The sequence below is a fragment of the Motacilla alba genome, chromosome 5 (genome assembly GCF_015832195.1).
Source record: "Motacilla alba alba isolate MOTALB_02 chromosome 5, Motacilla_alba_V1.0_pri, whole genome shotgun sequence".
NCBI classification, from domain to species: Eukaryota; Metazoa; Chordata; class Aves; order Passeriformes; family Motacillidae; genus Motacilla; species Motacilla alba.
Window position 1 is genome coordinate 36,045,662 of NC_052020.1, and position 26,675 is coordinate 36,072,336.

Sequence of the window (26,675 nt, forward strand, 5' to 3'; positions counted from 1 at the left end):
CTGCAATCCAAAGCATTTTGTATTAAAACAGAATGCAAACACAGATGCTATTTAATACAAAAGATTTGAATGCAGTCTCTGTTTTAACATAAAGTTGGTGTGTCTTAATTTGCTTTGAAACAGCAATGGGAAGAAAAGTCAAGATGAGAGGATATTTTTAGATTAGGAGCCAGGCTTTGACTCTAAAAGGCACGCAGTTGCATGGAAAAAGGGGAGACTGGCCCAGGTGACTGCTTTGATTCATGGAGGGTTGCAACGCCTTTGGAGCGAGGGGACAGTCTGGGACCTCTAACCATTTCTGGGACGCTGCCATAGCCTTTCCAACACTACACACATTCTGGAGTGCTACTACCTGCGTTTGTCCCATGCAGCTCCTCTTGGTATGAGCCTCGGTTTCCTCAGAAACGAGTTAGCAGCACGGCTGCTGTTTGTGTAAGGTGCAGTAACGAAGCGTGTTACTTTCTGCTCTAGCTGTCCACTCACTGGGCTGGCGAAGAGTCCAGCTCTCCACAAGCACCACGCTTTTCAGCTCCAGCAATCAGCAGCTTGGGGCTCCAGGTCCGTGGTTTCAGAGGCGCCCCCAGAAGTGAGGCGATCTGGTGGGACCCTCCTGCAGGAGGGAGTTTTTCTGCCGTGCCCCTGCTGCCTCTGACTGGGCACAGCCGCCGGGCTCCCTGCGGGACGGGATCCTCGCCCCTCGTCTCCCACCGCAGCTGCGGGAGGAGGGAGCACCCGCCGAGCACCATGACGAGGAGGGCTCGGGTCTCCGCGTCCCCTCCGCCGAGGCTGCCCACCCCAAGGCCGAAGCAAGGCGAGGCAGCCACCTGGGCAATACCGAGGAGGGTCCGCCGGCGACCCGCGCTAACGCCCAACTTTCCGCGCTTCCTTCCCGGCGCCCGCCCCCGCGCAGCCCCGCGGCCGGGCGCGCTCGGCGGCGGGGGGCCCCGGCCGGGCAGGGGCGCGGTCCCGGCGGGCTGGTGGAGCCGCGCAGCGCCGCGTCCAGGGACAAGCACTTGGCGGAGGTGGATGAGGGCAAAGCCGCCCGAGCGAGGCGGGGGGCTGCGCGCAGCCCCGGGTGGCACAAAGGCGCGGGGAGCTGCGGCCGCGCGTCCCGCGGGGCGGCGGAGGCCGGGCCCCTCCGCGCCGCTGCCGTGCGGTGCGTGCCGCACCCCGAGGGCAGCTCTGCGAGGGGGCTCTGCGCAGCGCTCCGTCCTATAATTGATATGTTGAGGCAGCTATAGGGATCAGTGCGTGCATAGACAGCACACACCTTACAAGTTTGACTCGCAGTAACATTGCTGCACACTAGGAGGGGAGGAGAGTCAGCTCCCTAGAATAAGGAACAAACTCTGCCTTTGCACAAAAGCGGCGCATTTCCTCGCTTGTGAAAACCGTCCCTTCATAGAGAGAAAGAAAAGAGACGGAGGGGGGCTGCGGGGTGCCTCTAGGAGAGCAAAAGCAAGTTACCAAGAGCGAGAACTTGTGCTGCAACAATCCTCCACTCTTCCTCTTCTCCTCAGGACTCTGGGAGCAGGGATATTCCTCCCCTTCCCCCTCGCCTTCCCACACCCCCGGCCCCCCCGCACAGTTGGCGCTAGCCCAGACTGTGGTCAGCCGCCTTTATTATTACTTCATTGAGACAGAGAAATCCTCTAAGACTTGCATTTTGGGTGGAGGGTGGGGGGTGGAGGGACGAGAAGGAGGAGGGAAAAAAGGCAACATTTGCTGCTCATCATTTTCACTGCACCGCTAAAGTAATTGCGCCCCCCTCTCTCCTCCCCGTCCCTCCTCAGCTTGGATTTTTCGCCTATATCTACAGCTCCAGTAGTATTCGACATACCTTTTTTTTTTTTTTTTTTTTTTTTGGTAGCTCTGATATCCCACTTCGCTTCCCAAATCTTCACGCGTTGCATGTTTTCAATTCGGTAAATCGGTAAATTCTCCCCCCCCCCCTTTACCCCTAGCCCCCCCAAACTCCTCAATCTCAGCCCAGCCGCTCACATCAAAGCGCCCGTCCTCACTCACAGTGGCCGCCACTCACTAATGGGATTGCAGTGTGCCTGGCTCTGCTGCTGCAGCCGCCGGAGGGAGAGTCGCTGCTGCTGCACCTCTTCGCCGACACTCGCCGGGTGCTGAGCCGCGGGGATGATCAGGATCTTCCCGGATTTCAGCGTGCAGGTGACGGCGGCGGCGGCCGGCGGGGCGGCCGGGGGGGTGCCGGCGGCGCCGGGCATGGGGCGAGCCGGCGCCGCGGCCAACGGCAACCCGCAAAACGTCCAGGGCATCACCTCCTACCAACAACGGTGAGCACCGACTGGGAGAGGGGTGTGCGGCTCTTCTTGAGGCTCCCTCACTTGCTTTTTCTTTGTGCTTTTGTGTTTCTTTGTTTTCCTTTTTTTTTTTTTTTTTTTTTTTTTTATATCTCTCTTTTCTGTTTTTTTTCTTGGGGGGGAGAGCTTGGTTGGAGGGGAGGGTGTATTTCTCTCTCTGTTTTTTTTGTGGTTTTTTTTTTTTTACTTTTTAAAAATACAGCATCTTTTAAAATGCACTGAGAAGTAAACACAATCTCCTAGTTTTGTCCTGGATGAGCTGTAAAGCAGCAATAGGAAAAAAAAAAAAAAAAAAAAAAGAAAGAAAAAAAAGTGAGACCCCGGCATCTTAGCTTGGCTGCTGCGAAGTTTGGGATCCCGTCCGCTCATCCTTTCTAAAGAGGAATTTCTCAATGTCAATGCCTTGTGCAAATCCCAGTGTGTGGCAGCCAGGGGGATAATTGATCATGGTATGCTGATTGATAATTTTCTTTCAACCAAGAATGAGTACAATTTTCACTTGGGGTTGCACACTTGCAATTCCACATTGTAGTTTTAACAGTTTTAGCATGTCACCTGTTACTACAGGGAAATACAGCCGAAACTCTAAGTATACTCATCACTGTTATTTTTTTTTCATCTTAAATGCATTCTAATGCAAATGCAGGAAATTCACAGAGAGCGCCTTTAGGAAGCAAAGCGTAGAAAGTTGGCAGTAAGTCATCAAGAAGTTTAAAGACATTCCCCATTTGCCCTAACAATTCATCGATATGCTGATACTAACATGAAGCTTAATTAATTACCTGACATTTCTTTATGTTTCTAAACCTGAAGTCTGAATCTGTTAGTTAGCTTTATCATAAGCCTATACTCGTAGCCGAATCCTCAAAAAAAAAAAAAAAAAAAAAAAAAAAAAAAAAGTAGACGATCTGAAATCAGAACAAAACGTTTACATTTCTTTAAAAAGAGCACTGCCCCGAGTATCACTGCCCCGAGTATCTTGCTTTCCACAATTGCATTAAATTAAATACCGGGAAAAACGCTGTATAATCTTAAACGTCCAAACTAAACATCCCTATGATGTAAAAGAGAGAAAAAAAGGAAGCTTCAGCGTAATATTTCAAACTTAATTAGTTTAGGAGCAGATTTAGATAACTGACCATTGCCTGCTCTGTCGTTCAGCAACTTTTGTGTTGCTTCCCATAGTTTTGATGCCTGTGATAGAAAACGTTTGATGGTAACTTTTGTAGGCTTTTCAAATGAGAGTTAATAGGGAGCTGATACTCCTGAAATAAGCTCTGATGATACCTAAGGAAGTTCTTAGCTAAGAAATATCTGAAACTAAGGAGGAGTCTTGTTTTGTTTAAGCAAACACACCAATCCTTCATATACCAAAAAAAGAAAAAAAAAATTAAAAAATCTTGAGAAATCTTGAATGTGAGAGTTATAAAGAACAGATTAAAGTTTCTTTCTTTTTATGGATTCTGTATGATTTTTGTCACTTATGAAATATTTAAATTACAATGGAAACTGACGGACACTTTAACGAGGAAGTACAGGCAGCAATCACAATAGTTTAGTCTGTGAAGTGGGGAAGTCAAGGGTCAGAAATGTCAGATTGGCTTTTAGACAAATGAAAGAGACCTCTGGAGACTTTAAGTTAAACAGAATTATGTAGACAAGGCAGCATACAATTTTTTTTAGTACTTCGCGTTTAATAGTTTGCTTCTATCAGTCTGTAATCAGGAAGAAGTTTTAAAAGCAATACTTCTCTGACAAACTACTAACACATCTAATCCAAACAGTGCTTAATAGATATTCAAGCACTTTTACTACCACGAATCCAGACCAGTCTGGATGCTTCTCACACTAACCTACGAGGGGAAACATTTATGCACTTCTTCCAAATTTTCACTTTACATTATGGATGAAACAGCGTGGTTTACGTCGAACGGTTTTTCTCCGTGCTTTCTCAAAACGCTCAAAATACGGCAGACACGACACCTCCTTACTCTACTGCCACAGCCAAGGAGACACCTGTTAACTTCTTTTTTTTTTTTTTTTTTCCTCATTTCGGAGGCGAGCGGACAGGACTGCTGCCCGGGAGCGGCATCCTCTACTTTGTGTAGGCAGCCCCCCCCGCAGCCCCGGGTGCCCACCTTGCAGCCGCGGCTCCTGCCGCCGCCCGGGGCGCGGCGCGGCCCTGCCCGCCCGGTCCCGCGGCTCTCGAGGCCCCGCAGGTGCGCGGCGGGCGGCGGCGGCCCCGATCCGCGGCCGAGTCCCCGGCCCTGCGCTGCGCTGCGCGCCGGCCGCCCCGCGCCAAGCGACGCCGGCCCGGGCGCCTCCTGCGGAAAGAAATCCCGCGGCCCCCGGTGCGCGGAGGGCGCCCCGCAGCCAAACTTCCAGGTGTTCCGCTAACTTCTTCCCCTTGGCTCTGCCCCGCGGCTCGCACACGCTCTTGGCCCCCGGCCTCCTCCCCTCCCCCCAAAAAAAAACTTTTGGAGTATTCGCGGAAACGTTTCTCGTGAATAAATGCGGCCGACCTTCGGGGCTTGCCCCTCTCCCCAAGGAAGCCCGGGCATTTGTACTTCCAAGGGAGCAGCAGACAGCCACAAAGTTACCTTGGAGATGAAAAGCTTTTAGCGAACGAGTAATTTCTTCTATAAGGGCTAGCAGCGCTCGGGTTCTCCCGGTGTCCTGGAAGGAACGAGTAAGGTAGCGGTTTCTTTTCCCCGCTCCTTTACTTCATGATTAGTTTAATGATCTCCAATAAAACCGCGTGAAGTGCTACACCCTTTGCCAACAAAGCGGGTCATCACTCGAAGTTCACATTTCCTGCATTACGCCTTTTTGTCTCCCTGGTACCCGATGCCCACTCTCAGAAGAGCGGGCGCGCTCTCGGAGGTGTCTGGGGGATGCGCGGGTTTCCCGCGGCCCGGCCCGTCCGGCTGGCCCGGGGCACACCCGCGTACGGCCCCGTGGGTCGCAGGGCCCTCGCATCCCCCGGCCCGCTGATCCCACCCGAGTCCGTCCTCCACCGTGGAAGCCCACGGGTGACACGCTGCCTGCGCCCGGCGTGTTCCCGCCGCGCTTCTGCGCCCGCGGTGTTGAAGAGACAGTCCCTGCCTCCCCCTGTTTTTCTTCGCTGCTGGAGCCCAGACTCCAGAGGAAGAAAGTGTGCGAAACTGCAACTGAGTGGCGTTGTTGCGCCGGCAGCAGAGGCTGTGTCCCCTGCACGCAGAGCGGGAGCGGAGCTGGGAAAGCAGCTGGAAAATGCCCAGAAATACTTTCACAGCGGTCAAGCCCGGAGATCCCTGACACCCCTCCTTCCCTCCCCCGCCCCCGCCCCGATAGCCCGATGGCCGGGCACCCCGCGTAGCCCGGCCCGCGGGCGCGGGGGTGTGTGTGCGAGTGTGCGAGAGAGTGCGTGTGCGTGCGCGTGTGTGTGAGTGTGAGTGTGTGTGCGTGTGCCGCACCTGCCGGGCGATGCCAGCGGCCGGGCTGCCCGCCGGGGCTGCGCCGCGGCTAGCTCTTCCCGCCGCCGCCGCCGGCCGCCGCCGCTGCCTGCGCTGGGCATGTCTCTGGGGCCGGCGGGGCCCCGGCTCCCTCCGCTCCTCGGCTTATGGACGGCGGCAGCGGCAGCAGCAGCGCTAGCAAGCAAGCGAGCAAGCAACCTGCACCAGGACTGCGCGGAGGAGTGGGAGCCCGCGATGCTTTGGCCTCAGTACTTTTCCTTAGCCTGTCTGGCTAACCGGGGCCATTGCTGCCGCCGCTGCTGCTGCTAGACACACAACACACACCAACATCAGGAGGGGGAAAAGTAAGGGAGAGAGGAGAAAAAAAAAAAAAAATCCCAGGAAGATGGCGCCCACCAAGCCAAGCTTTCAGCAGGATCCTTCCAGGCGAGAACGGTAACACTTTCTCTTTATTGAACCTGCAGCAGCAGCAGCAGCAGCAGCCGCCGCAGCAGCGCCGGGCCGGGCCAAGCCGCCGGCGCCGGGGGCCGGGGCTGGCTGCCATGCCGGGGTGGGGGGACCTGCCGCCGGCACCCGCTGCTCGCACAGCCGGGCACCGTGAGTTCCTCCTAGTGCGCACCGCCAGCCGCACGCACACACACACGCACACACACACACACACGCACACACACACACTCAGAACAAGCCGCGCAGCAGCGGCCCCGCTCCGGTGGCTGCGCCGCCGCGGCTGCCGGAGCCGGTGCTTGGCGGGGCGCGTTGTGGAGCGGACGCGCGCGTGTGTGTGTGTATGCGTGTGTGTGTCCGTGTGTCTGTCTGTGTGTGTGTGCGTGCGCGGGGCCCGGAGGCCCCCCCGGGCGGCCCCCGCCGCTCGGCGGCCCTGGGGCGCCGCGCCAGGCCCGGCGTTCCGGGCGGAGGGGCCGGCCCCGCCGGTGCGGTTCAAGTGCGGCTAGGCCGGAGCGGGGGGGGCGCCGCCAGCTGCGCCCGCGGGGCTGCCCGGCCCGGCCCCCCCGCCCCGCCGCCGCCGTGCCGGCCGCCGGTGCCCGCGGCCCCCGGGGTGGGCAGAGCGGAGCCGGTGCGCGGGCGGGCGGGGAGGCAGGGAGGCGGTGCGCGGGGTCCGGGGAGGGAGGCGGGGGGTGATCGCGCTGCCCCCCCGCTTGGTTCCCAGCCCGCCGCCTGCCCCATGTACTTTTGTTGGGAGAGAGCGCTTGTGATTAATGTGCTCTGCTGGTGACACGAATTGCCCGTAGCGGATTTGTTCTAGTAAAGTGAATCTTTCTAGAAGTGACTGGTAGAAGACAAGAGTACAAGTTCATGTGATGTTACTTTGTGGTTCTTACAAAAGTATTCAAAGCTCCATTGCTACACTGCGACGAGATATATGCCCAGAAGAAGAGCAGCCAGAGGGTTTGGGGTGGGTTCTTTCCTTCCCGCCCCCTTTAGCGTTACAAGTGAACTTGAGTGTGAGGGGCGAGGAAGGTTCCTGGCTAGTTGGAAAAATGGAAATTACCATTTAGATAGCCTTTAAAAGTAGCTGGATGATGTGTTATTCGGTTTATTTTTCACAGCACAAATAAGTCTGAAAAATATTTAAACAAAAGTACTTCAGCCTTAATTTCATACTTGCATATTTTAAAGTGATCAGCATTTGTAGTACAACTTCCAAACCTCACAGATTTTGTCTAAGTAGCTGTGCCATTTTTCCTAAGAAAGCAGACTGCGTGGTATAAAAAACCTATATATCTCATATTCACCAGTGAAGTGTTAGTGTGCTTGTCTTAGATGCATTAGTGTTAACTGTTGCACTTTGACAAGGCTGTGTTGATATGTAGCAAAATTAAGAGATACACGTAATGGGAAAACAGTGCATCCTCAGATGTCAATGACTTAACTACAGATTTTCATTTTCAACTATAAACATTTTTTTAAAATCTTCATTCCAGTGGCTGCAAAGATGTTTCTGCTGTGTTAATAACACTGAAAGCAGCAGGTTTTTCTCCTGCAGAATTCTTTGTTGGAAAAACAATTCATATGAATAAGTCCTGTTCTCCCACAACAAACAATTCTGCTGTCTTCTTTCTGAGAATGTTACTATATTAGTGCTAAGTGTATTTGCCAGGATAGCTTCAGTAATCTCTCCAGCAGAAGCATATTTGTGTGCCATTTTGGGAATTTCTCTGAGATAGGAATCTTGAAGATAGAATTAATTTCTAGGGGAAACTTCATAGCCTGTGCATGAGTGCTTTCTTTATCACCTGTCTCCATTTGGCATTCGGAGAAGGTAAATCAAAGTGCGCGATTTGTTATTCTGCTCCACTTGAGAGCTGAACTAAATAACACTTGGTCTGAAATTCTGATTGAAGTTGTAGGAGGATATACTGTATTTAATTTAATGCCCTTTAATAGCATCTTCTTGTTCAGCTCTGATGCTGTCATTTTAAAGGTTGGATCGGAGTAGTTTTTCCCTGTAGGGAGTGGGAGGTGTAATCATTTCAGGGGAAAAAGGTAGTCTAAATTCCTAGAACACTAATAGCCACAAACTTGGCCTAGTGTCCAAGAAGTTGTTTTTTGCCCTTAGGGTTCACTTTGTTATCACTCTGTACGGTGTTTTGGATAGTTTAGGTATAAGTATTGCATGTAGAAGTTGATGACATTTTTTTGTAGCAAAAATAATGTTAGTCTGTTTATTCCTTAAAGTTTTGGAAAAAATGGATCAATGCTTCAATAAACAGACCCTGATGTACATTTTATTAAAAGTTGCATAATGTGCTCATGAAGTCTTATGTGGAACTATTTTAGCTGTCTTTGTACACATCCTTTTATCTGTGGGAACCAAGATAGTTGAAATACAGGAGCATATCACTTACTGAAAGGGTTATGCAGTCTCTTAGGTACCGCTTCAGTAAACTAGTTCTCAGGATTAAGAATCCTTATATTAACTTTGTGTACATTGTTTTTTCAGTCTGCACTACCACAAGTATTTAGGTAGATTGTGTTACATTTTTTCAAGCAAAAAAATGTGCTTACAAAACAGATGTAAAAAGTAGTAGTTTCTGATGTAAACAGGCACTTGAATAGTTTTGAAACTTTTTTCACCTGTTTAAGGTCTTAAAAGGATATATGAAAAGTTACACACTTACATTTGTTTGATTTTCTTTTAAACTGTGAGTGTTAGCAAATTTTACAGTTACAGCAACAGTTTATTTTTTTCAACTGCGTGGATATACACCCAAGAAAATGAAATAGACAGAAGTGTCATGCATATGATATGCCAGCATTGATTTGTATAGCATATCATAATATTAGAGTGCTATTGGTTTAAAGTGAAAGAGAAAAAAACCTTTATTTTGGCACTTTTTCTAGAGCATGAGCTTAAACATAGCAGTGATAAATGATGATATGCATTGTCTAACACTTGCTTTTATATAAATAGCTCCAGAAGATTGCTTAAATGATAATCGAAAATATGAAATAGGGTGGCCTTCATATCACAAGGCCAAGGGTCTACAAATGGAAAAACTGAAATAATGAAATATTTCCAAGGCAACAGACTGTCAACAAGAACAGTAATGCATGGGCATATCATGGAGCTACCAGAGAGGATATTAGATCTTATAGCTCTAGAGCCAGGAGTTATAATGACCTTTATTAAATAGAGCCCTCCCACATTACAACAATCTTTCTGATTTCTGATTTATGGATTAACAGTCATACTACCCTTTATAATTTGAAACATTCTCCCACCATATTTGATTTGCTGCATTTTTCTCCACTGGAATCATACATTATTTAGAGCTTACATGAGAGTATTGATCAACAAAACTTATATGAGGTATTTTCAGTAACTAATGGGATTCTGAATAACAAGGTTTTGTCTGCACCGTTTTTACATTCTTTATATACATAAAGCACAGCTGTTTTTTTCTTACAAACTATATCCAGTTAGCTTGTTTTCTAACAATTTGATTGCATTATATTCTAATGCTGTACTATAAGTAAGTTACAAATAATTAGAGAATTTTGTTAACAGATTAGTACAAGACTTAGAGCCATAGGTGTTTTTAAGAGAATATGAGAATCTATTGTCAGTACCCATCTCTTTTTATTAGCATCTCACTTGAATTTCAGAGTCTAATATACTGGCAATTGGAAATCACATTTGTTTGAAACTTGGCACACAAGTTGCCAGCCCAGATGGGAATTTTACTGCAAGAGTGATGTAAAACAGTTGTTGAAAATTGACATTCTAGGTGTTAGTTTCATCACCATACTTCCTAAAAAGTAAAGAGTGTTTAATTTTTTTTGTTTGTTTCATAAAATGGTCTTTATAACAATATCCTTTTTACTGGAAAAGCTATTCTAAGATAAGAATTTTGAATAACTGATACTGATCATGAAAACTAACTATTACCATTTTATTAACATTTTTGGAATGATTCTTCTCTCACCAAGATCAGTAGTATGAAGCCGTTTAACCAACGTGGCAGAAGTTCATTTGTTAGCAATTAAGTAACTGTTTACTGTTATGAAAGCATTTCCTGAAATCTCATCTCATGTGAATAAATCTTACATCTTACATTCAGTTATTCCATCAGATCAATTTTATATTGTTATCAGCAGTAGCTCTTGCAGGTATAAAAGCACCTCATCTTGTGTTTTCAGCATAGTCATGTCAGCATAGTCATAGCATATTTTATAATGAATCAAACAAACTTGTTCTGCAGGATGTCACCCTGGAAATTTTTTTACATATCCTTAACATAGGATATTTTTAAGGTACATAGCAAAGACTGCATTTTCACCCCAGTCGTTTGTTTCTTTGGTCTGTTCGCTTATGCTTAATGTTTGGCTTTTTTTTTTTTTTTTTTTTTTTTAAGAAGCTGCCAAAGATTTAAGGCCATGAGATGAAATGTTTTGAAAATTCATTTAAAAAGAATTACATTTTTTCAGAATAGGCAATTGCTTTCTATGTAATATTTATAAGGCTACTGTATGTTATCTTTAACATACAAAATCCCATTGGTGCGAATGAGGTGTGCGACTTTTTGTTTAATAGGATTTTGCATAATAAGGATAATTTGTAATAATATTGTATTTTGCTGCATAAGAAGATGTGCAATAGTAAGACTATAATAGTTGCTGCCATGTCTTATATGACTAGAGCATTGTTCTGTGACTAGCTCGAGCAGTGGTTTTGCAATACACAAAGTCCTAGTCAGATGAATAGGACCGTTGTGCCATTCATTTGAACGGGACTTTGAGTAGTACAAATATTCGTTAATTTTGTATGCCACAGAAGTATATTACACAGGACAAAGAAGGTACAGTAAGGGTAGGATAGTATTTGTGTCTCTAACTTGGCAGAACTGGACCCTGTCTTTGGGAGACTATTAAGTTCAAGTCATACCTTAATCTTTAGAAAAGTCCCAAATGAAATTATGTACACAATTAAAGTATACTACAGAGGATCACAAGCAAGGATAAAAGTATTTTTGACATGTAATTTAATAGATGTGAATTTTTCCTCAGAGAGATCGCAATGACAAATATACTTAGTGAGAGGAGGAGTGAACTTTGCCTCTGTGTGTTATTGTAAAACGCGAAAGTCTCGAGATTGTCAAGTAAAAGCGGAGTGATTCTCAAGGAGATCCTGATCTCAGCCTGCTGCAGCTAGGTACTGAGAGTTATGCCAGCCCTTACCTGGCACTACATGCAGGCAAGAGCCAGGCACATTAAAGAACGAGTGATATGTTACAAAGAATTTGAAACGGATTACTGAAAGCAGAGTTGTGAAGATTTTCTTGCTAAGGCTATTTTCCCAGACTTTCTTGTATGTTGCATTTTGGACTTTCACTCTTCTGTCATGTTCAGTCTTTTGTCTGTTCTGGGGAACTTCTCATTGATGTCAGCCAATGTCTGAAGAAGACTTTAATATTAATACTGAGTATTTCTGTAGATATGCTTCTTTATTTGGCTTCGCATGCTTCAAAAGGTCTGAAAGCGCTGTTCTACATGTTTTACTGATGAGATAGTTACACACAAAAAATTCTCGAGAACTAGCAGAAGTGGCAAAAGATGTCAATGTTAGCATTAGGAATAAAATTCCAGCCCCCATTTTGACTGTGTATTCAAAGATTACACTGCCTTCATTAGAGGGATTTACATTTCTTTTACAGGCAAAACCTCCACTGAAATAAAGTGCTTTCAGAGAATGGCTTGATTGCAATTTAAAATTAGCTGTTAGCTTGATATATAATAGAAGTTCAACACTTATGTTAAATAATTTAAGTGGAAAAGTACTCTTCCATTACCTGCAGGCATGTTAGGTTTACATATGTATATAGTGAACTTAGGGGATATAGTCAGAATAATATGTATGTATGTAATCTATGATAATGTCCCAGGGGCTTGGATTTTCCGAAGAGCCTGTTGGATTTAGGCATTCAACACATACTGCATTTTGAAGTATGTGCACCTAAATATGGGAAATATGGGCACCTAAATTCTATAAGCTCCCTTTAAAATACTTGCCTGGGAATTTTGTCTCCAACAGAAATTTAGAACAGGCTTCATTAGGCATTACATTGTTTTAAGCTGAATTTTATTGTGTAATGAATAGTCTTTGAACAGTCATTTTGGATGAAACTTTAAAGGGTTATAGTTTTGCTGAAATTTAGGCATAGAACTCTGTATTTATATATCAGAACTCTATATTTACATATTAGAATAGGGGGTGGGGGATATTCTTTCCCCCTTGCTTAAATGCCATGTCTGAAAGTCATGCTAAAATTCACATTTACAGTCAGTTTACTCACAACCTAGGCTTGTGTGAGTTAGGTGCCAAAGCTGCAATTAATTTAGCAAAAGTATAATATACCTAATTTTAAAAAATGTTTATTAAAAAGCTGTATTTTTCTTAGAGATGATGGGAAGCAGAATTTGTTACTTTGTGGAGAAAAAAAAAAGAGTAAGTGGGCAGTTTTCACAGGTCAAGGTTGAGGTCAATAGAAAGAACTGAGTGACTGAATCTGTACAGTGCTGGCAGCAGGATTAAAAAGGGAAAAAGTATTGAAAAAAAAAGAGAATAGCTGCCGGTGGTACTTATCCTTCAACCTTCATAGCTGAAAAAAAAAAAGTAGCTGATTTTATTTGTCTGACTATAGATAGAAGTAGGATTGGCATGTTTGCTTCACCTTTGCATAAATTGCTAACAGTATGGACAGGAGGTTCTCGAAAAGAACTGCATTTTTAAAAACAAACCTGTTTTCTCTTGCTAAGTAACAGAAGATGAACATAACAAGAAAAACAAATACTTTGGGCAAATTTATCTATTCATTCCTTCTGAGCTGCTGTTCAGTTTTACAACAAAAATTATATTTCTTGGGAAAAATCAAAAGTGCAGTAATTTTTTTCCATTGGCTGAATGAGCTAGATAAATGGTACTCAAGTAGTTGTTTGCAGAATCCAAGTAGTTTACTAAAGTATCTTAATTAATTGGATGTTCACTTTAATAGTGAGGTTTCCTGTTTGTAGGCAGTGCTCTGTAACAAGAACATATATTTGATGCATAAATGATACATATGGTTTCAGAAGGCCCGTATTTATTCAAGATCTATTTTTACTAAACAACTGTTTCAGATTAACAAACAACAGGAAATAAATGGAGGTGACAGAAAATAGACTTCAGATGAGAAGCATGATAGAAATGATACAGCTGACTCCAGATCTGTCAAACATATATGCTGTTTCTTTTATCAATCACTCTATTTATGCTCAAATTTCCTAGCTAAGAGATGCTGTCTTTCCTATTGGTCATTTTTTTTTTCTATCCTGATTTTCCTTTTCCTTCCTTTTTAATAGGAAGAAAAATGGTTCTCTACAGAACTGCACTTTTGAAATTGATATTCCATGCTTTTTAAGAGAAGTATTTCAATTTTTTTTGTATCACTTCCAAAAACCAGAACAGGAGACTGCAGGATGTAGCAAACGTTGCAAATCTCTTTTATTCTCCTTTTTACTTTCCCCCAGATTATTTGACATACTGAATGTCTATCTTTAGGAGCAGCCAGTATTTAGATTATGGACTTAGAATTCCTTTAGGAGTGATTTTTAAAAAATAAAAATGTTTATTATGGTACTACTGAAAAAAAAAGTTCTATTCATAACTTGTTTCTTGTGGAAATTATAATTTATTGCAATATTTGTTCAATTCAAATAGGAAAAAAGCCCAAAGTGATTAAGGGAAAAAGTGTGTTTTAACTGACAGAAAATGTAAAGATACCTCACCTGAAAAGCTAAGTTAGAGTTCTTCAATATTTATTCTGCTTCTTTCTAATTATGAGGAAAACTTTAAAGGATTTTCCACTGACTTATATATGTGTATACTGCAAAGTGCAGGCTTATATTGTATATTAGATAGATACAGAGTATGTATTTGCTTGAAAGGAAATAATTCTAGTTGCTCATCTTCAGCTATGTCTTAAGCCATCTTAAGCTATGTCTTACTTTATCTAAAGTTAAATGTGAATACATGCACTGGAATGGAGATTTTCTTTCCCTCTAATGCTGTGAGTGAAAAGTAGGCTCATCTTTTTTTTTTTCCTTTTTCTTTTTTTTCCCTTTTTTTCCCCCTCCTCATTTTTATTGTTCTGTGTAAATGTAATTTGTTAATCCTGTGAAATTTGTCATAGATAAATTTGCTTGGATTATCTTGTCACCACCGTATCTGCATTCTTTTGTTCATTGCTTATTCATAATTTAACAGTCTGGCAGTGAGCCTTTTTGGGATGCTCACAAAAGATATATGACCTCTACCAGCTGCTACTATAACCTGCAGAATGCACAGCAAGACATTAGAAACGTGAGGATTCCTCTACTGATTAAAGTGCTCTTCATTTAAACAGTCTGTTCATAAGAATCTCAGGAATCTTTGTGGATAGCAGTCTTGATTTTTCTTTTCTCACAAAATTATTTCTAACATTTTCTTCTGAAGGGAAAACTAACATTGAATCTTAAGATGGTGATGCTCTAGCTCTCAGGTGGACTAATGGAAATTAAATCCCTCATTATATATTCCTGTGTATACATAAGTGTGCGTGTGTGTGTGTATTTACACATTTTCATATACCTGTACCAGTCTCTATCTATGCATGTGTACATATATATGTATTTCCTTCAGTTTTACAGTGGGAGAAATTAGTGCCCGTGTGTACTATTTTAAAACTAACTCATCTATTAGGATATTTTTCAGCACATACTACTATGCAGTACTAATTTACAAAAGAGTTACCCAATGTAAACCTGCTTTAGCCCTAGTGTCTTACAGACCCTATTGTGTAAATACTCAACATTATACAGTACATGAAAGACATTAAATATAATGTTACTTGAAGTGTAACAACATTTTAGATTTTCATTATTCTCCTGACTCAGTTTAGCATATAAATTTTTCCCTTTTTCTCTTATTTTTACTTCTTATCTGCAGATCAGCTTGTGAGTAATGGCTAGTTTTTACCTCCCCTTTGTGCTGGTACATGATTATAGTTCAAAATAATTCATTGCTAATCCATGCAGTATTGGTTCATCTCCATCACTTTGTTTTGTGATTAGAGCCTCAGGCCTGTAAGAACATCCTTCTGCACAGTTTTCTATCCTGATTTTCTTTGACTGCATCCCATTTTTTAAGTAGTTCTATCATTACTGCTCACCTAACAATCCTATTTAATTTTTAAGAATGTATCAGTTAAAAGAAATTAATATTTTGTGGGGTTATTTTTCCAGGGTTTATGAAAAATACTTGTTTTCCACTGCAGTAAGTTTCCAGCAATGGTGTGTATAGGTCTTGGTTCATCTCAGCTGATGATGGAAATCTGACTTGAGTTTCTCATTTTTCCTTAGCAGTCTGAATTTCCTCTCTACTTATTTACATTAGGTGCCTCAAGAAGTCCAGAATCTTAAAAAGAAAGACTGTTTGTTTCTTGAAACAGACTACAGTAGAATAGAAATTACTGTCTTGTCATTTTCAACACAACATTTCAAGCAGAGCTGGTGTAAAATAAAGCTGACAGAGGAACTTTTAAAATATATAGGGCGTGATCCTACTATGGTCACTTTGGTTGAAGTTACTGTTTATTGGGTCAGATATGAACTGATGTGGTATTAGAACCGGGCTTATGTGATATAATGATATTGTACTTTGATCAGATTTACATTGAGTATTTCCAGATTTTCAAGAAAATCCATAATTTTATTTCACATCAAAAGATGCTAATTTTATGGGAAGGTCATCTAAAAGATTTCTCAATACTTTGTTTCAGCATTGAGTAGTCCTGTGTTCCTTTTAATAATTACTTTCATCTCATTGTAGCCGTGTGTTTGAAAGTGTAGGTCAATAAGGATGATCGCATTCAGAATTTCATGATCTGTGTAGTGGAACAAATTGAAAGCAAAGCCTGTATCAATCACTGTGAAGGGAGGGTTAATTGTTACTGCTTCTCAAGCCTCTGGACAGATAAACCAGTAATGAAATACTTATTGCTCTGATATGTGAATGGTTAAGGATGAAACAATGGAAACAGAAGCAGTGTTCAAAGATAACAAAAAAACAAACCAAACCAAAACAAAAAACCCCCCAAAAACAAAACAAAACAAAAAAACCCAAAAAGACCCACCAAAAAACCAAACAAAAAAGGCAAACAAAAAGAATATTTTAGACTAAAATAAGATACTGTATATGCTGTGTATGAACATTTTGAAAGTAATTTTGTTTTCATCTAATAGAGCCTTCTAGGAATGGTGTAAGACAGTAGAATGTATAGGGTTTCTAAAGCAGAAATGAAACATGAATTTTACAGCTTTTATTATGCAAACAATTTTAAAGGTTTTACATTAAGTCTGGACCTTAGGTAAAAGTAACATTTCTACATTAAATGTTTTCTTTTCTCTGTTTTAATTTGTGGTACCTTAAAGTGTTTATTTCTTTCTTTCTTCAAAAACACAGCTGTATTTACTAAATCAAGTATGTTTTGTTTTCATGTGATGTTGTTTTAAAACATTTTGCCTACAGCGAAGCAGGACTCTAAAAGAGCGTTTAAAGATAGAAGCAGAAAAATAAAAATAAGTGCAAAACCAAATTACGATACTACAGTAAATATTTAACTATTTCTAGATTGTGAACTTAACATTTTAAACATCTGTTAGTTACTTATATGTTGAAATATATGCAAAAATATTTAGCCAAATTGAAGTCTTAGGCCCATGACAATCATCTCAACACAGTGGGTAGTTCTGAAAATTAATGAGAATGATAATACTGTAAAGACTGTTCCAGAGTTTGCCCAAATTCATTATCTAAGACTCTTGTTAAGAACATCTCAAAGAATTTTAACCAGGAAAATATATTAATGGTTCAAAAGCATTTTTCAAAATGGTGATTTATAAAAGTATAATGGAATTATATATGCAAGAGCTGTAGTTAGAAACACAAATAACACAGGAGCAGCACATTATGAAGGAACATTTTCCAATAGCTAGAGTACTTGCCTTTGATTTTGTCCGTAGGTGTCAAGGTTTCCTTAACAATTTATATTTTGAGATGAAGGAAATGAAAAAGTGTAGGCAACTTATAAAAAGAAAAAAAAAATTGTCTCATTGTTAGCTACTTAATGAGGCCTAGAGCTGCTTAAAAGCTAAGCAAAGTAATTAATAATTTTAGAACTTGTATAAACATCTTTTAGCACTTTGAAACATCGAAAAGCACTTTCAGGAGGAAGGGTGATGAGACACATCTTTAGATTTCTCTTCAGAATGTTAAGAATTTCCTGTTGCCTGTTTCCTGATGGGATTGACGCAGCTGTGTATCATATGGAATGAAAGAGGAACCAAGTGCCTGACTTTGTTTTATTCAAATCTTCACTTAAGAAAATATATGTGTTGATTTTAGCTCATTTTTCAACATATCGCTGATATGAATGCTATGCACAAAATTGTCCAAATGGGAGCTAATTATAATTAATTTATCTTTTTTCTAAGGGGCAGAAAATGTTAATAAATAAAGTGTATCAGTTAGAATGGTGGTGGGTTTTGTTTTTTTCCCTTTTTCTTTGCTGTGTGCAATGAAAAAGAGAGAGCTTGGAAGATTACTGTTATTTCCATTTGTATTTTCAGAAGTGGTTGGTGTATAGAAGTATCTGTGAGTATTTGCATGTGCACATGTCATTGTTGGAAAACAAGTCAGTTTATAGAGTTTCTTACTCATTTTGGCTGTTGTGCAATCACATAGCCCATCTACAAAACAGCTTTCATGGGAGATGTGAATTAAAAATAGAGAGGAATAGGAGGATCAAAAAAAAAAAAATTAGTAGTTATTTTGTTCTAGCCTGTTCCACTTCATGGACCAATTCTTTGAAGACAATCCAGGGTGGGAAACTGTACTTGTTAAATTTTTTAGTAATTTCCTTCTCTGGCAAGAGAAAGCTTAGCAGAAGATGGCAAATGTGGTGAACTGATCTGGGAATGGGTCACAAAAGGCGATGCAGATCCATAGCAGTGGGGCTGCCCTTCTGCTTGTGTTCCAGTTCCTGGTAGAGCCTTGCAAAGCTGTGTGCTACTCACTTCCAGTTGGAATTCGTAATAGCTCAGGTCAATATGATCTTCTTCTCAGAGGGCTGTGTAAGGCTGTATAAGGCAAATTAAAATAAAAGCCCTGGGTATTGCAATACTACGAGTAAAGCAGCTTCTCAGTGTCCTGCTACGGCCCTGTGCTGCTGAAGCAGGAGCAGGCACAGTGCAGAGCGCGCTGCAGCGATGGGCAGTAGTGCTAAGGGCATGCTGAAAGGCAGAGCAGAGGCACGTGTGACTAAGTGGGGTGACTGCACTGGATCACTTCTGAAGCTGTCTCTCCAAGCAAGATATGGACTTCTAAAGATCACTTTAATAACTGTAAATTGCACTTGAAATCTTAAGCTTTGATTCTCTCAGTCTGCCAGCCAGCTGTGAAAACAGTTGACCATGTCCCCGTTCTTTTTGCCCTGTGACTTCTTGGCAAATGTCATCTTTCTGCTGCTTTTGGATACTTTGATCACTTCTTCAGCACATCCCTTGCAGGATCTTTCTCATTCATTACAGAGTTTTGTGTGGGAGTTCTGCAACATGCTGTCTCTCAACCGCCCTTTTTTTCCCCCCTTATTCTGCTCTTCATCTTTGCATAATCTTATGTGGAAAGACAATTTAAGTATCATCTCTTTGCAGATGATTCATAGGCTTATGGTATATCTATCTCAATGAAAATGTAGGCTTGCTTCTCTGTTATCTCTGTATTGCCTATCTTAGATTCCCTTAGTCAAAACAGATCTCCTAGAGTTCTTTACCAGCCCTCCATCTACTTTTCAAGTTAACACAGCTATATTGCCTGTTAGGAGAGGTTCTGTAATTTGGCACTCTCACTGATACAGACCTCCTCCTCGCAGCATGGTAGTTAAAAAGGCAAATAGGGTAATTTGGTCTGAGTAGGAAAGAAATAGAAAAACAAACTGAAAACATGAATGCCAATCCATAAATCCAGTGTGTGAAATCTATCTGTGGTGTGTATTTTTGTTTTCATTATTTCAAAAAGATACTGTAGTTTGAGATAAGGGCATAAAGGCTGATGAGATAGATGTAAGGAGTTTTGTCAGAGGAAGAGTTAAAATAAAATACTTCCTCTTGGAAAAGAGATGACTGAGCAAGGCCTCAGGAAGGTAGTTGGGGAACGAGTATTCATTAATATGATGAGAACAAGGAAACATTCTGTGAAATTCTGAGCAGTTTTAAAACATTTAACAGAAGCTGTAATTTTCTGTTTTGTTGGGGTTTTTTTTTGTTTTTTGTTTTTTTTTTGTTTTCATGGCTTTTCTGTGTGCCTCCCTTCCATCCTACCATGTAGCATGCAATTGAATTGCTCAGTGGAATTCCTTGCCAAAGGGTGTTTTAGAGGTCAAAATATGAACAGGCTCAAAAATGCATCAGGCATTACTCTCTTACATCTCTGAGGAGCTGTTAAGTGTGATGGTGATGATGCAACTCAACTTCAGGAAGTTTTTACACATCTGACTGCTGGATGCTGACATGGAATATCATGGGAAGGGATGCTCTTTCTCTGATACATTGTTTTTTTTTACTGACCTAGTGTAACTTTTGTTTTATTCTGAAGTTCTTTGCATTCAGACTACATCCAAGTCTTGCAGGATTTTTCTGCCTAACATTCCTGCTATATGCTTTCCTGCCTATTTTTCAGTTAAACACTCATCCTCACTACCAGAGAAATATTTTTTGAGAAATATTTTTTCTCCAGTCCTAACTATCCAGAATTGTCTTACAGAGATCATTTTCAGAGTGACAGACTGCCACACTAACCATGTCTTTTATGTCCCCCCTAATATCTCTTATCTGGTGCATGAAATTTTAGTATCTTGCCCTAAGTTTCAAGTCCTTCTTCACCCAGCTCCATCATACTATTTCTCTTTATCAAGGTTTTCCTTCAAGCTGTAACACCAGTCCTGTTGACCATTTACTATTTTGCAAATATGCATTTGTTTTATACCTTATGCTTGGACTAGAATTCCTTTGTAACATCACCTTTTGGATTCATCTTTCTTCCCAAGTTGTTCCTTACTTGAAATGCCTACAAAAGCATCAAGCTACTTCTAACTAGAAATCATTTCTTTTGGTGCTAGCTGCTGTTGTCTTACTGCTTCTAAATATTTTTCTGTCTCTTATTTGATACTTGATCTCTAGGATTTTGGGGGCTCAGGGCAGGGGTTTTGTCCTGTGGTACCTGTTTACTTAGTGGATATGTTAGTACTACTGTTACTGCTGCTGAGTATTTTATCAGTGTGCTTGGTTGATCTGGGATGATGAGTAAGAAAAGTGATGTCTTTTAAATGTGATAAGGTGTGAAAAGCTTTTATGAAATTCAGAGGAGATGGAACAAATTAATGACAGAGTAATCCACTGAATGTTACTAAATACATACTTATTTGAGGAAATGCCTGCACTGAAAATGATTGGATGGAGACTTGTGTGTATTATATTTGCTGTCACTTTTCTTATGTTGTTCCTTGCAGCTGCTTTTGAGGATTGTGAGAGATGGGATACAGGAAACACTGGTCCGACCCAGTACTCCTGTTCTTGCATTGTTGTGTAGAATGTTTCTGGAAGCTGTAGCAAGTCTCCTTGGTGATTCTCTCGCTTAGAAAATTGTTGAAGAAAATGATCTCAGTTAAATAGTTTTGGCTACCATCATTTTCAGTGCATTTCATGAATGGATATGAGATGTGTCACAGCTTAATTACCCTTCCACCTAATGTGTTTTTATCTCATGTTGATATGATTAAGGAAGACCTTATTTGCACTGTATGGACAAGGCATCATACCATACAATGCCTAGGAAAAAAAAGAGTGCCTGCTTTGAAGAGTTCATAGTTTTAATTGCTGTTTATTCTTCATTTGTTGGAAAGGGTTTGCTGTAACACAGTTAATTTTGCACTCCTATTTGAAGTTTTATTTTTTTTATGATCAAGCAAAGTGCATATTAAACAGATTGAATTCAGCAAAATTAAATGCTTGGATATTATTTTTGCTTGGTGAAACCCCAATGGCATAAAATTAATTGCAGTGCTAACTTGAAAATTGCAATGAACATGTGTGAACTTCAGCATATATTATACTTTTAGACCAAGATGCAGGCTATTTTATACATGATAAAAGTAAACAAAATCAACTAGTAGTGATATGGGCATTACTTTAAAGGACACGTAATCAAAATATGCATTGATCACTTTTGTCAAAGGTATGCAATATTGGACCCATATCATTTCTGTATGTCATTTTTTAAGAAATAACTTATTTGTACTGATTGTTTTCATAAATATCTAAGTTTGTATGTTAGCAGAGATAAGTTATCATGTATGTAAGTCTAATTAATTTTATGCTCAAGTATTTGAAGTCATGTATTTCAGTTGTATCAATGTAGACTTGGCACTACTAGAAAGGCTTCAGGTTTATCTAGGTAGCTGCAGGTATACAATTTGTTCTTCCTTGAGTTCTAGCTTGAAATAATTCCTCTTATGTTGATTGGTTTAAGGAAAGGGAGGTGAAAGACGAATTGTGGAATGCTGTTCATCAGGAGGTTGGTATCCATAACTAATTGTATAGTCGTGATTTGATAACCAAGTCTTTCATCAGGAGGAGAGATTTAGAGAGTTCCAGGAGGGGGAATTGAAAGTTGGGTGGGAACATTTCCTGTCACCTTGAGAGGGAAAATGGTAGTTGTATTCTAGAAAATCATTGTGTAGCGTAGACTTTTTTGGAAGATAAATGCAGCTCAGAAACCTATGGGAATGTGTTGGAAAGAGTTGAAGGAAGCTGGATTTCTTCCACAGCAAATTTGGAAGTGTAGGAAAAAGTTTGATTTCTTTTCATGTTAGAACAAATATCACCAGTCTTGACCAGGGCCTGATTTTACTGTATGATGTCATGACAGGCTTAGGCTATGACTTGCTTCAAAGCACAAAACAGCTGAGGTGGGCAGGAACCTCTGGAGATCATCCAGTCCAACCCCCACTGCAAACACAGGGTCATCTGGATCAGGCGTCCAGGTCTGTGTCAAATTAGGTTTTGAATGTCTCCATGGATGAAGATTCCACAGCTTGTAGAATCAGCTGACCAACTTGTAGTGTTTGAGCACCACGTGGCAAAAGAGGTTTCCCTAGTATTCAGTTGGAGTTGCCTGTGTTACAGCTTCTGTCTTCATCTCTTGTCCTGAAACTGTACACATCTGCAAAGGGTGTGGCTCCATCTTCTTTGTAGCATTCTGCTGGATAGCTGTAGACAGGAATATCTTTATTTCACCTCCCATGCTTACGGATGAACAAACCCTATTCTCTCAGCCTTTCATAGTAGTGCAGTCCTCTTAGTGTCTTGGTGGCTTTCTGCAGTGGCTTGCTCCAATAGGTTCCTGTATTTCTTGTCCTGGAGAGCCCAGAACTGGACTGGGTGCTCCTTGTGCAATGTCACAGGTGCTGGAAAGAGAGGGGCCCCTACTGCATCCATTCTAGTTAATACAGCTTGGTATGCCATTGGCCCTCTTTCCTGCAAGGCTGCACACTAATGAGGCCCAGCACAGCCCTGAGATGTGATGGTTTGTGTGGAGTACACCAGCTCTCAAATTTTAGAGCTGTCTAATATGAAACACTGACTTTTTGCATGTTAGTGCTGTAGAGTGAATGCAAACTTTGCAACAATAATGTTAAGGATGGGTCAGTAACAGCAGTAATTTTGAATGGCTGAACAAACCCTGATTAAAAGATACACCACAGAAGATGGTCAGCCTTCAACTGTGATGAAGTTTGTTTGTTATATGTGACATTAAATATTTTGTAATTGAGTATATTGAGTTTAAGGTATAGAAATTCACCTGCAGTGAAACAGTGGGAGTCTAGAAAAGAAAGATTAAATAGGAGACTTTTAAAATGTTGGGGATAATAATGGATATATTATGATTATAATAGAGATCATAATAGATAAATCATAAAATTATGGCTGTAGCACAATCCATAGGTAATGAGTATCCGTTATTTTCTAGAGGGAAAATCACAGCAAGGTACTAATCAGAAGGCTTTTTTTTATATCCAAAATGATGCAAAACTGTTTCCAGTTCTAGTGTTCTAGTAACTGTGGAATTTTGTTTGTTCCTCTACTACTTAGCGTTGTGGACAGGATTAATCAGAAATGGAAGCATGCTAAAGACATTCTTCATCAATGGTTCATGCTAAATTCAGTGTCTGCATATTTTTTCAATTGCTTATAAGCTGTGCCTTGGGCATCAAGAGGGCTCTTGCCACTTGGGATTTTTTTATGGTTACTACAAGTATATTCCTAAGGATTCTGGAAGAAACCAAGGAAGTCAGTTCTATATTGCAGGTGATAGTAATTTGAAATAAATGAGAATTTTTCAGAGGTTCAGTGACACTGAATCTTTAAAAAGTCATCCACTGGAAATGGAAATTTAACAGGAAGAAAATGGGATGAAAATTTTGTTTCTACATAAGAAATGGGTGCATGAGAAAATTGCAAATAATTTTTAAAAACTCATAAAAGCTGAAGCTAGTGACATTTGGTTAGCTCTGCTGATGTGTCTCTAAGAGATACGAGGTGCTTCAGGAATGGAAAAAACAAGATTAAATATTAATTTTTTTCTTAATTGCATAGAAATGTTTTGCATCAAGTTGGCCATATAGAAATGAACAAAATAAAGTCAACTAGATAGATAATTTTTAAAAACTGCTCTGGACATTAAAAAAGAGCTCCTGTGATCATTTACCACTTCAAAGCCTGATTTTTTAACCACTGTTACCTGTCATGTTGATGCCTATTATTTCCTGGAAATAGAATTATTACAGGAAAGAAGATCTTGTTTTGTGAGAACATCAAGCTGCTGGAGAAATGCCTACTGTTCCAATGGGCAGCACACAGATTTAAACATTTTTTTTTAAGGAGGGCATTTTGGTTTTGTATAGAACCATAAAGGATTAAACTGGGTGCAGAACATGTGAGACCACTACCCATATAATTAGGTGCTGTTTTACTCTGCAGTCAGATGATTTCGCTGTTTGCTTCATGTGTTAAAAGGCTGGCATGTCTGGTGCTTGCTTCTGTCCTTACATTTGAAACACTGTGCTTGTTTGTGGGAGGGCAGAGGGCTGAAAAGAAATGAAGAAATTCTGTGGGAAAGCTGACTTTGGTGAAGAAGGAAATATCTTCATGTTCATGAAGGAACTGGGCTTCATTCGTGAAACAGGGGGTCCTAGATGGAATCTCTCAGGTGAAAAGTTATCTTCTAAGTAAAAGTGCTGTGGAATCTTACATTGTGTTACAGAGCTGCACAGCTTTTACTCGAAGGACCAGATAAAAGTACTGAAGATTTACCACTGTAACCTGATGGCTGGATTGAGGGTAGAAAGGGTCTTTTGATCTGCAGGAGGAAGAAAGGAATGTTAGTTGGTGGGTGCAGCATTTTTCTGGAAATCACTTTAGCTTCCATTTGGAATTATTTGGGGCTGCATGTGCTGTGGACAATTCTTTCTTCTCTTGATCCCATGGGCCAAAATGTCCAAGGTATCCTCATGAAGGTGTATCTGGCTGTGCAGTGAGAGCACACCTGTGTTGCAGCTCCAAGCCCAGGGCCTGTCTGCCCATCCTTTGGTGATAAGATATGGCTTTCCCTTTTTCTAAATAGCCCAGGACATGGGCAAGGATGACATCCTATGCCCATTGAATGGTTTGGTGAACTGGATTGCTGTCCAAATACTCTAAACTCTTTTAGTGAAGGTGAAGGCAGGAGGGAAGATCAGATTTGCAGTGCTTTGTCCCAGGAAGTATTCATGTGTAGAAAAAGTGGAAACAAGGATTTGTGAAGTGCTGTGCATTTCTCCATCAAAGCAGGGAGATGGAAGAAGGTGGAGAAGGCTGAGCAGGCATTACTCCTGATAGCAGGACAGAGTGCAAACAGGAGACCAAGCCTTGAACATGCACTGCTGTCCAGCAGCTGGTGATTTAAGCATCTTACTTGCACTTTGAAAGGTAAAATATACTATAATCAAAGTCTGAAATAAGCACCTGTAAAAAGAAAAGAAAATTGGTATGCTTTCTTGCTTTTTATGACTTGATGCTTTTTGTGTTTTCCATGACTTTTAAATTAGGGGGTGAAGCCTGAAGTCTCTTACAGGTGGACATTACAAGCCCAGCTCCTTGTGGTAAACAGATGTCATTGTGGTATGCAACATGAAACTACTTTTATTTAATTTGTAGAATTATTTCACAACAGAGTGAAGTAAAATCATTATTCACCTCTGTAAATACCTGGTCTGGACAGCTATTTTTAACTGATTTCCTTAGTTGAGTACTAGTGATGGCTTGTTAAACTAAGGCCCAATACAATAGGTAAAAAAAATACATCTTGGTGTAGAGAACTGTGAAGATGCTTAATAAGATTCAAAAGATGTGGAAGTCATCGAGATGCCAAAAACTTTGTGCAAGAAACAATAGATTCATCATTAAAATAGCACTACATAAGTTGCTTAATAAAGTGCTAATAGGATATTTAAAAGTGTGTCATGTAATAATACCTGAGATGTACCTCTCTCAAAGAGATTGTTTTGAGATCACATATTGACAGACATGTTTTTAGCAGTGATTGTTATTACATCAAACTTGAAAGTTTTTACCCCTGAAGAGCACATAAAACTTCTTCTAGTAAACTCCTTATTAGTGTAAAGTAATGGATTCCTACAAATCAAGAGAAAATCTCAGTTTTGCATAAGGCTAGCAGCATTAAAACACAGAGTTTGGAGGTTTTATCTTTATGGTCAGGTTCACTAAAAAAGTGATTGTCAATATACATTTCTCTATATCAGATTTTTTAAGATAATGTAATCAGCTGCTTTGCTGACACAGTATTTATTTATTTGAGTTCTTATTGAGCTATGGATTTATTTATTTGTCCACAGAGATAGCGAAACAACTAATCAAAATAATATAGAGCTAACTTTTTAAAATATTGCCACTTGTGTGAAACTGAGCTAGAAATATAATGATAAAAATAAACCATGATCACTCTTGATCAAAAATAAATTATTAAAAATAATTCATTGGCTGCTTTTTTACAATTAAAGGTGATGAAATTTATGAAGCAGACTTAAGTTCTACATTTTCAAAAACATGTAAACAAATCATGTCAATTGTTTTGTGCTTACCATGAATTTTTTAATTTCTCAAGTAACTTGCCAGTCAGACACATGTTTTCACATATTCAGGTTTTCTGGTGGAGGCTAAATAAGACAGATAAATAAGTATATAT

At 40.9% G+C, this 26,675-nt stretch overlaps 1 protein-coding gene across 9 annotated transcripts in view; it reads left to right on the top strand.

Moving 5' to 3' along the window:
* Window positions 1-1,046: 1,046 nt before the first annotated feature.
* The window catches only part of NPAS3 (neuronal PAS domain protein 3), a 599,161-nt gene continuing 573,532 nt past the window's right edge, over window positions 1,047-26,675 (top strand). For 4 of the 9 annotated variants that reach the window (XM_038137154.1, XM_038137155.1, XM_038137156.1 and 1 more), the window contains exons 1-3: window positions 2,183-2,303; window positions 2,977-3,024; window positions 4,389-6,220. In XM_038137154.1, coding sequence (XP_037993082.1) covers window positions 6,171-6,220 — 50 coding nt within the window. In that variant the 5' untranslated portion in view covers window positions 2,183-2,303; window positions 2,977-3,024; window positions 4,389-6,170. Of the gene's footprint in view, window positions 1,610-1,637; window positions 1,934-2,027; window positions 2,304-2,976; window positions 3,025-4,388; window positions 6,221-26,675 lie in introns of those variants that run through there. The other 5 variants (XM_038137150.1, XM_038137151.1, XM_038137149.1 and 2 more) reach the window with 5 other exon arrangements.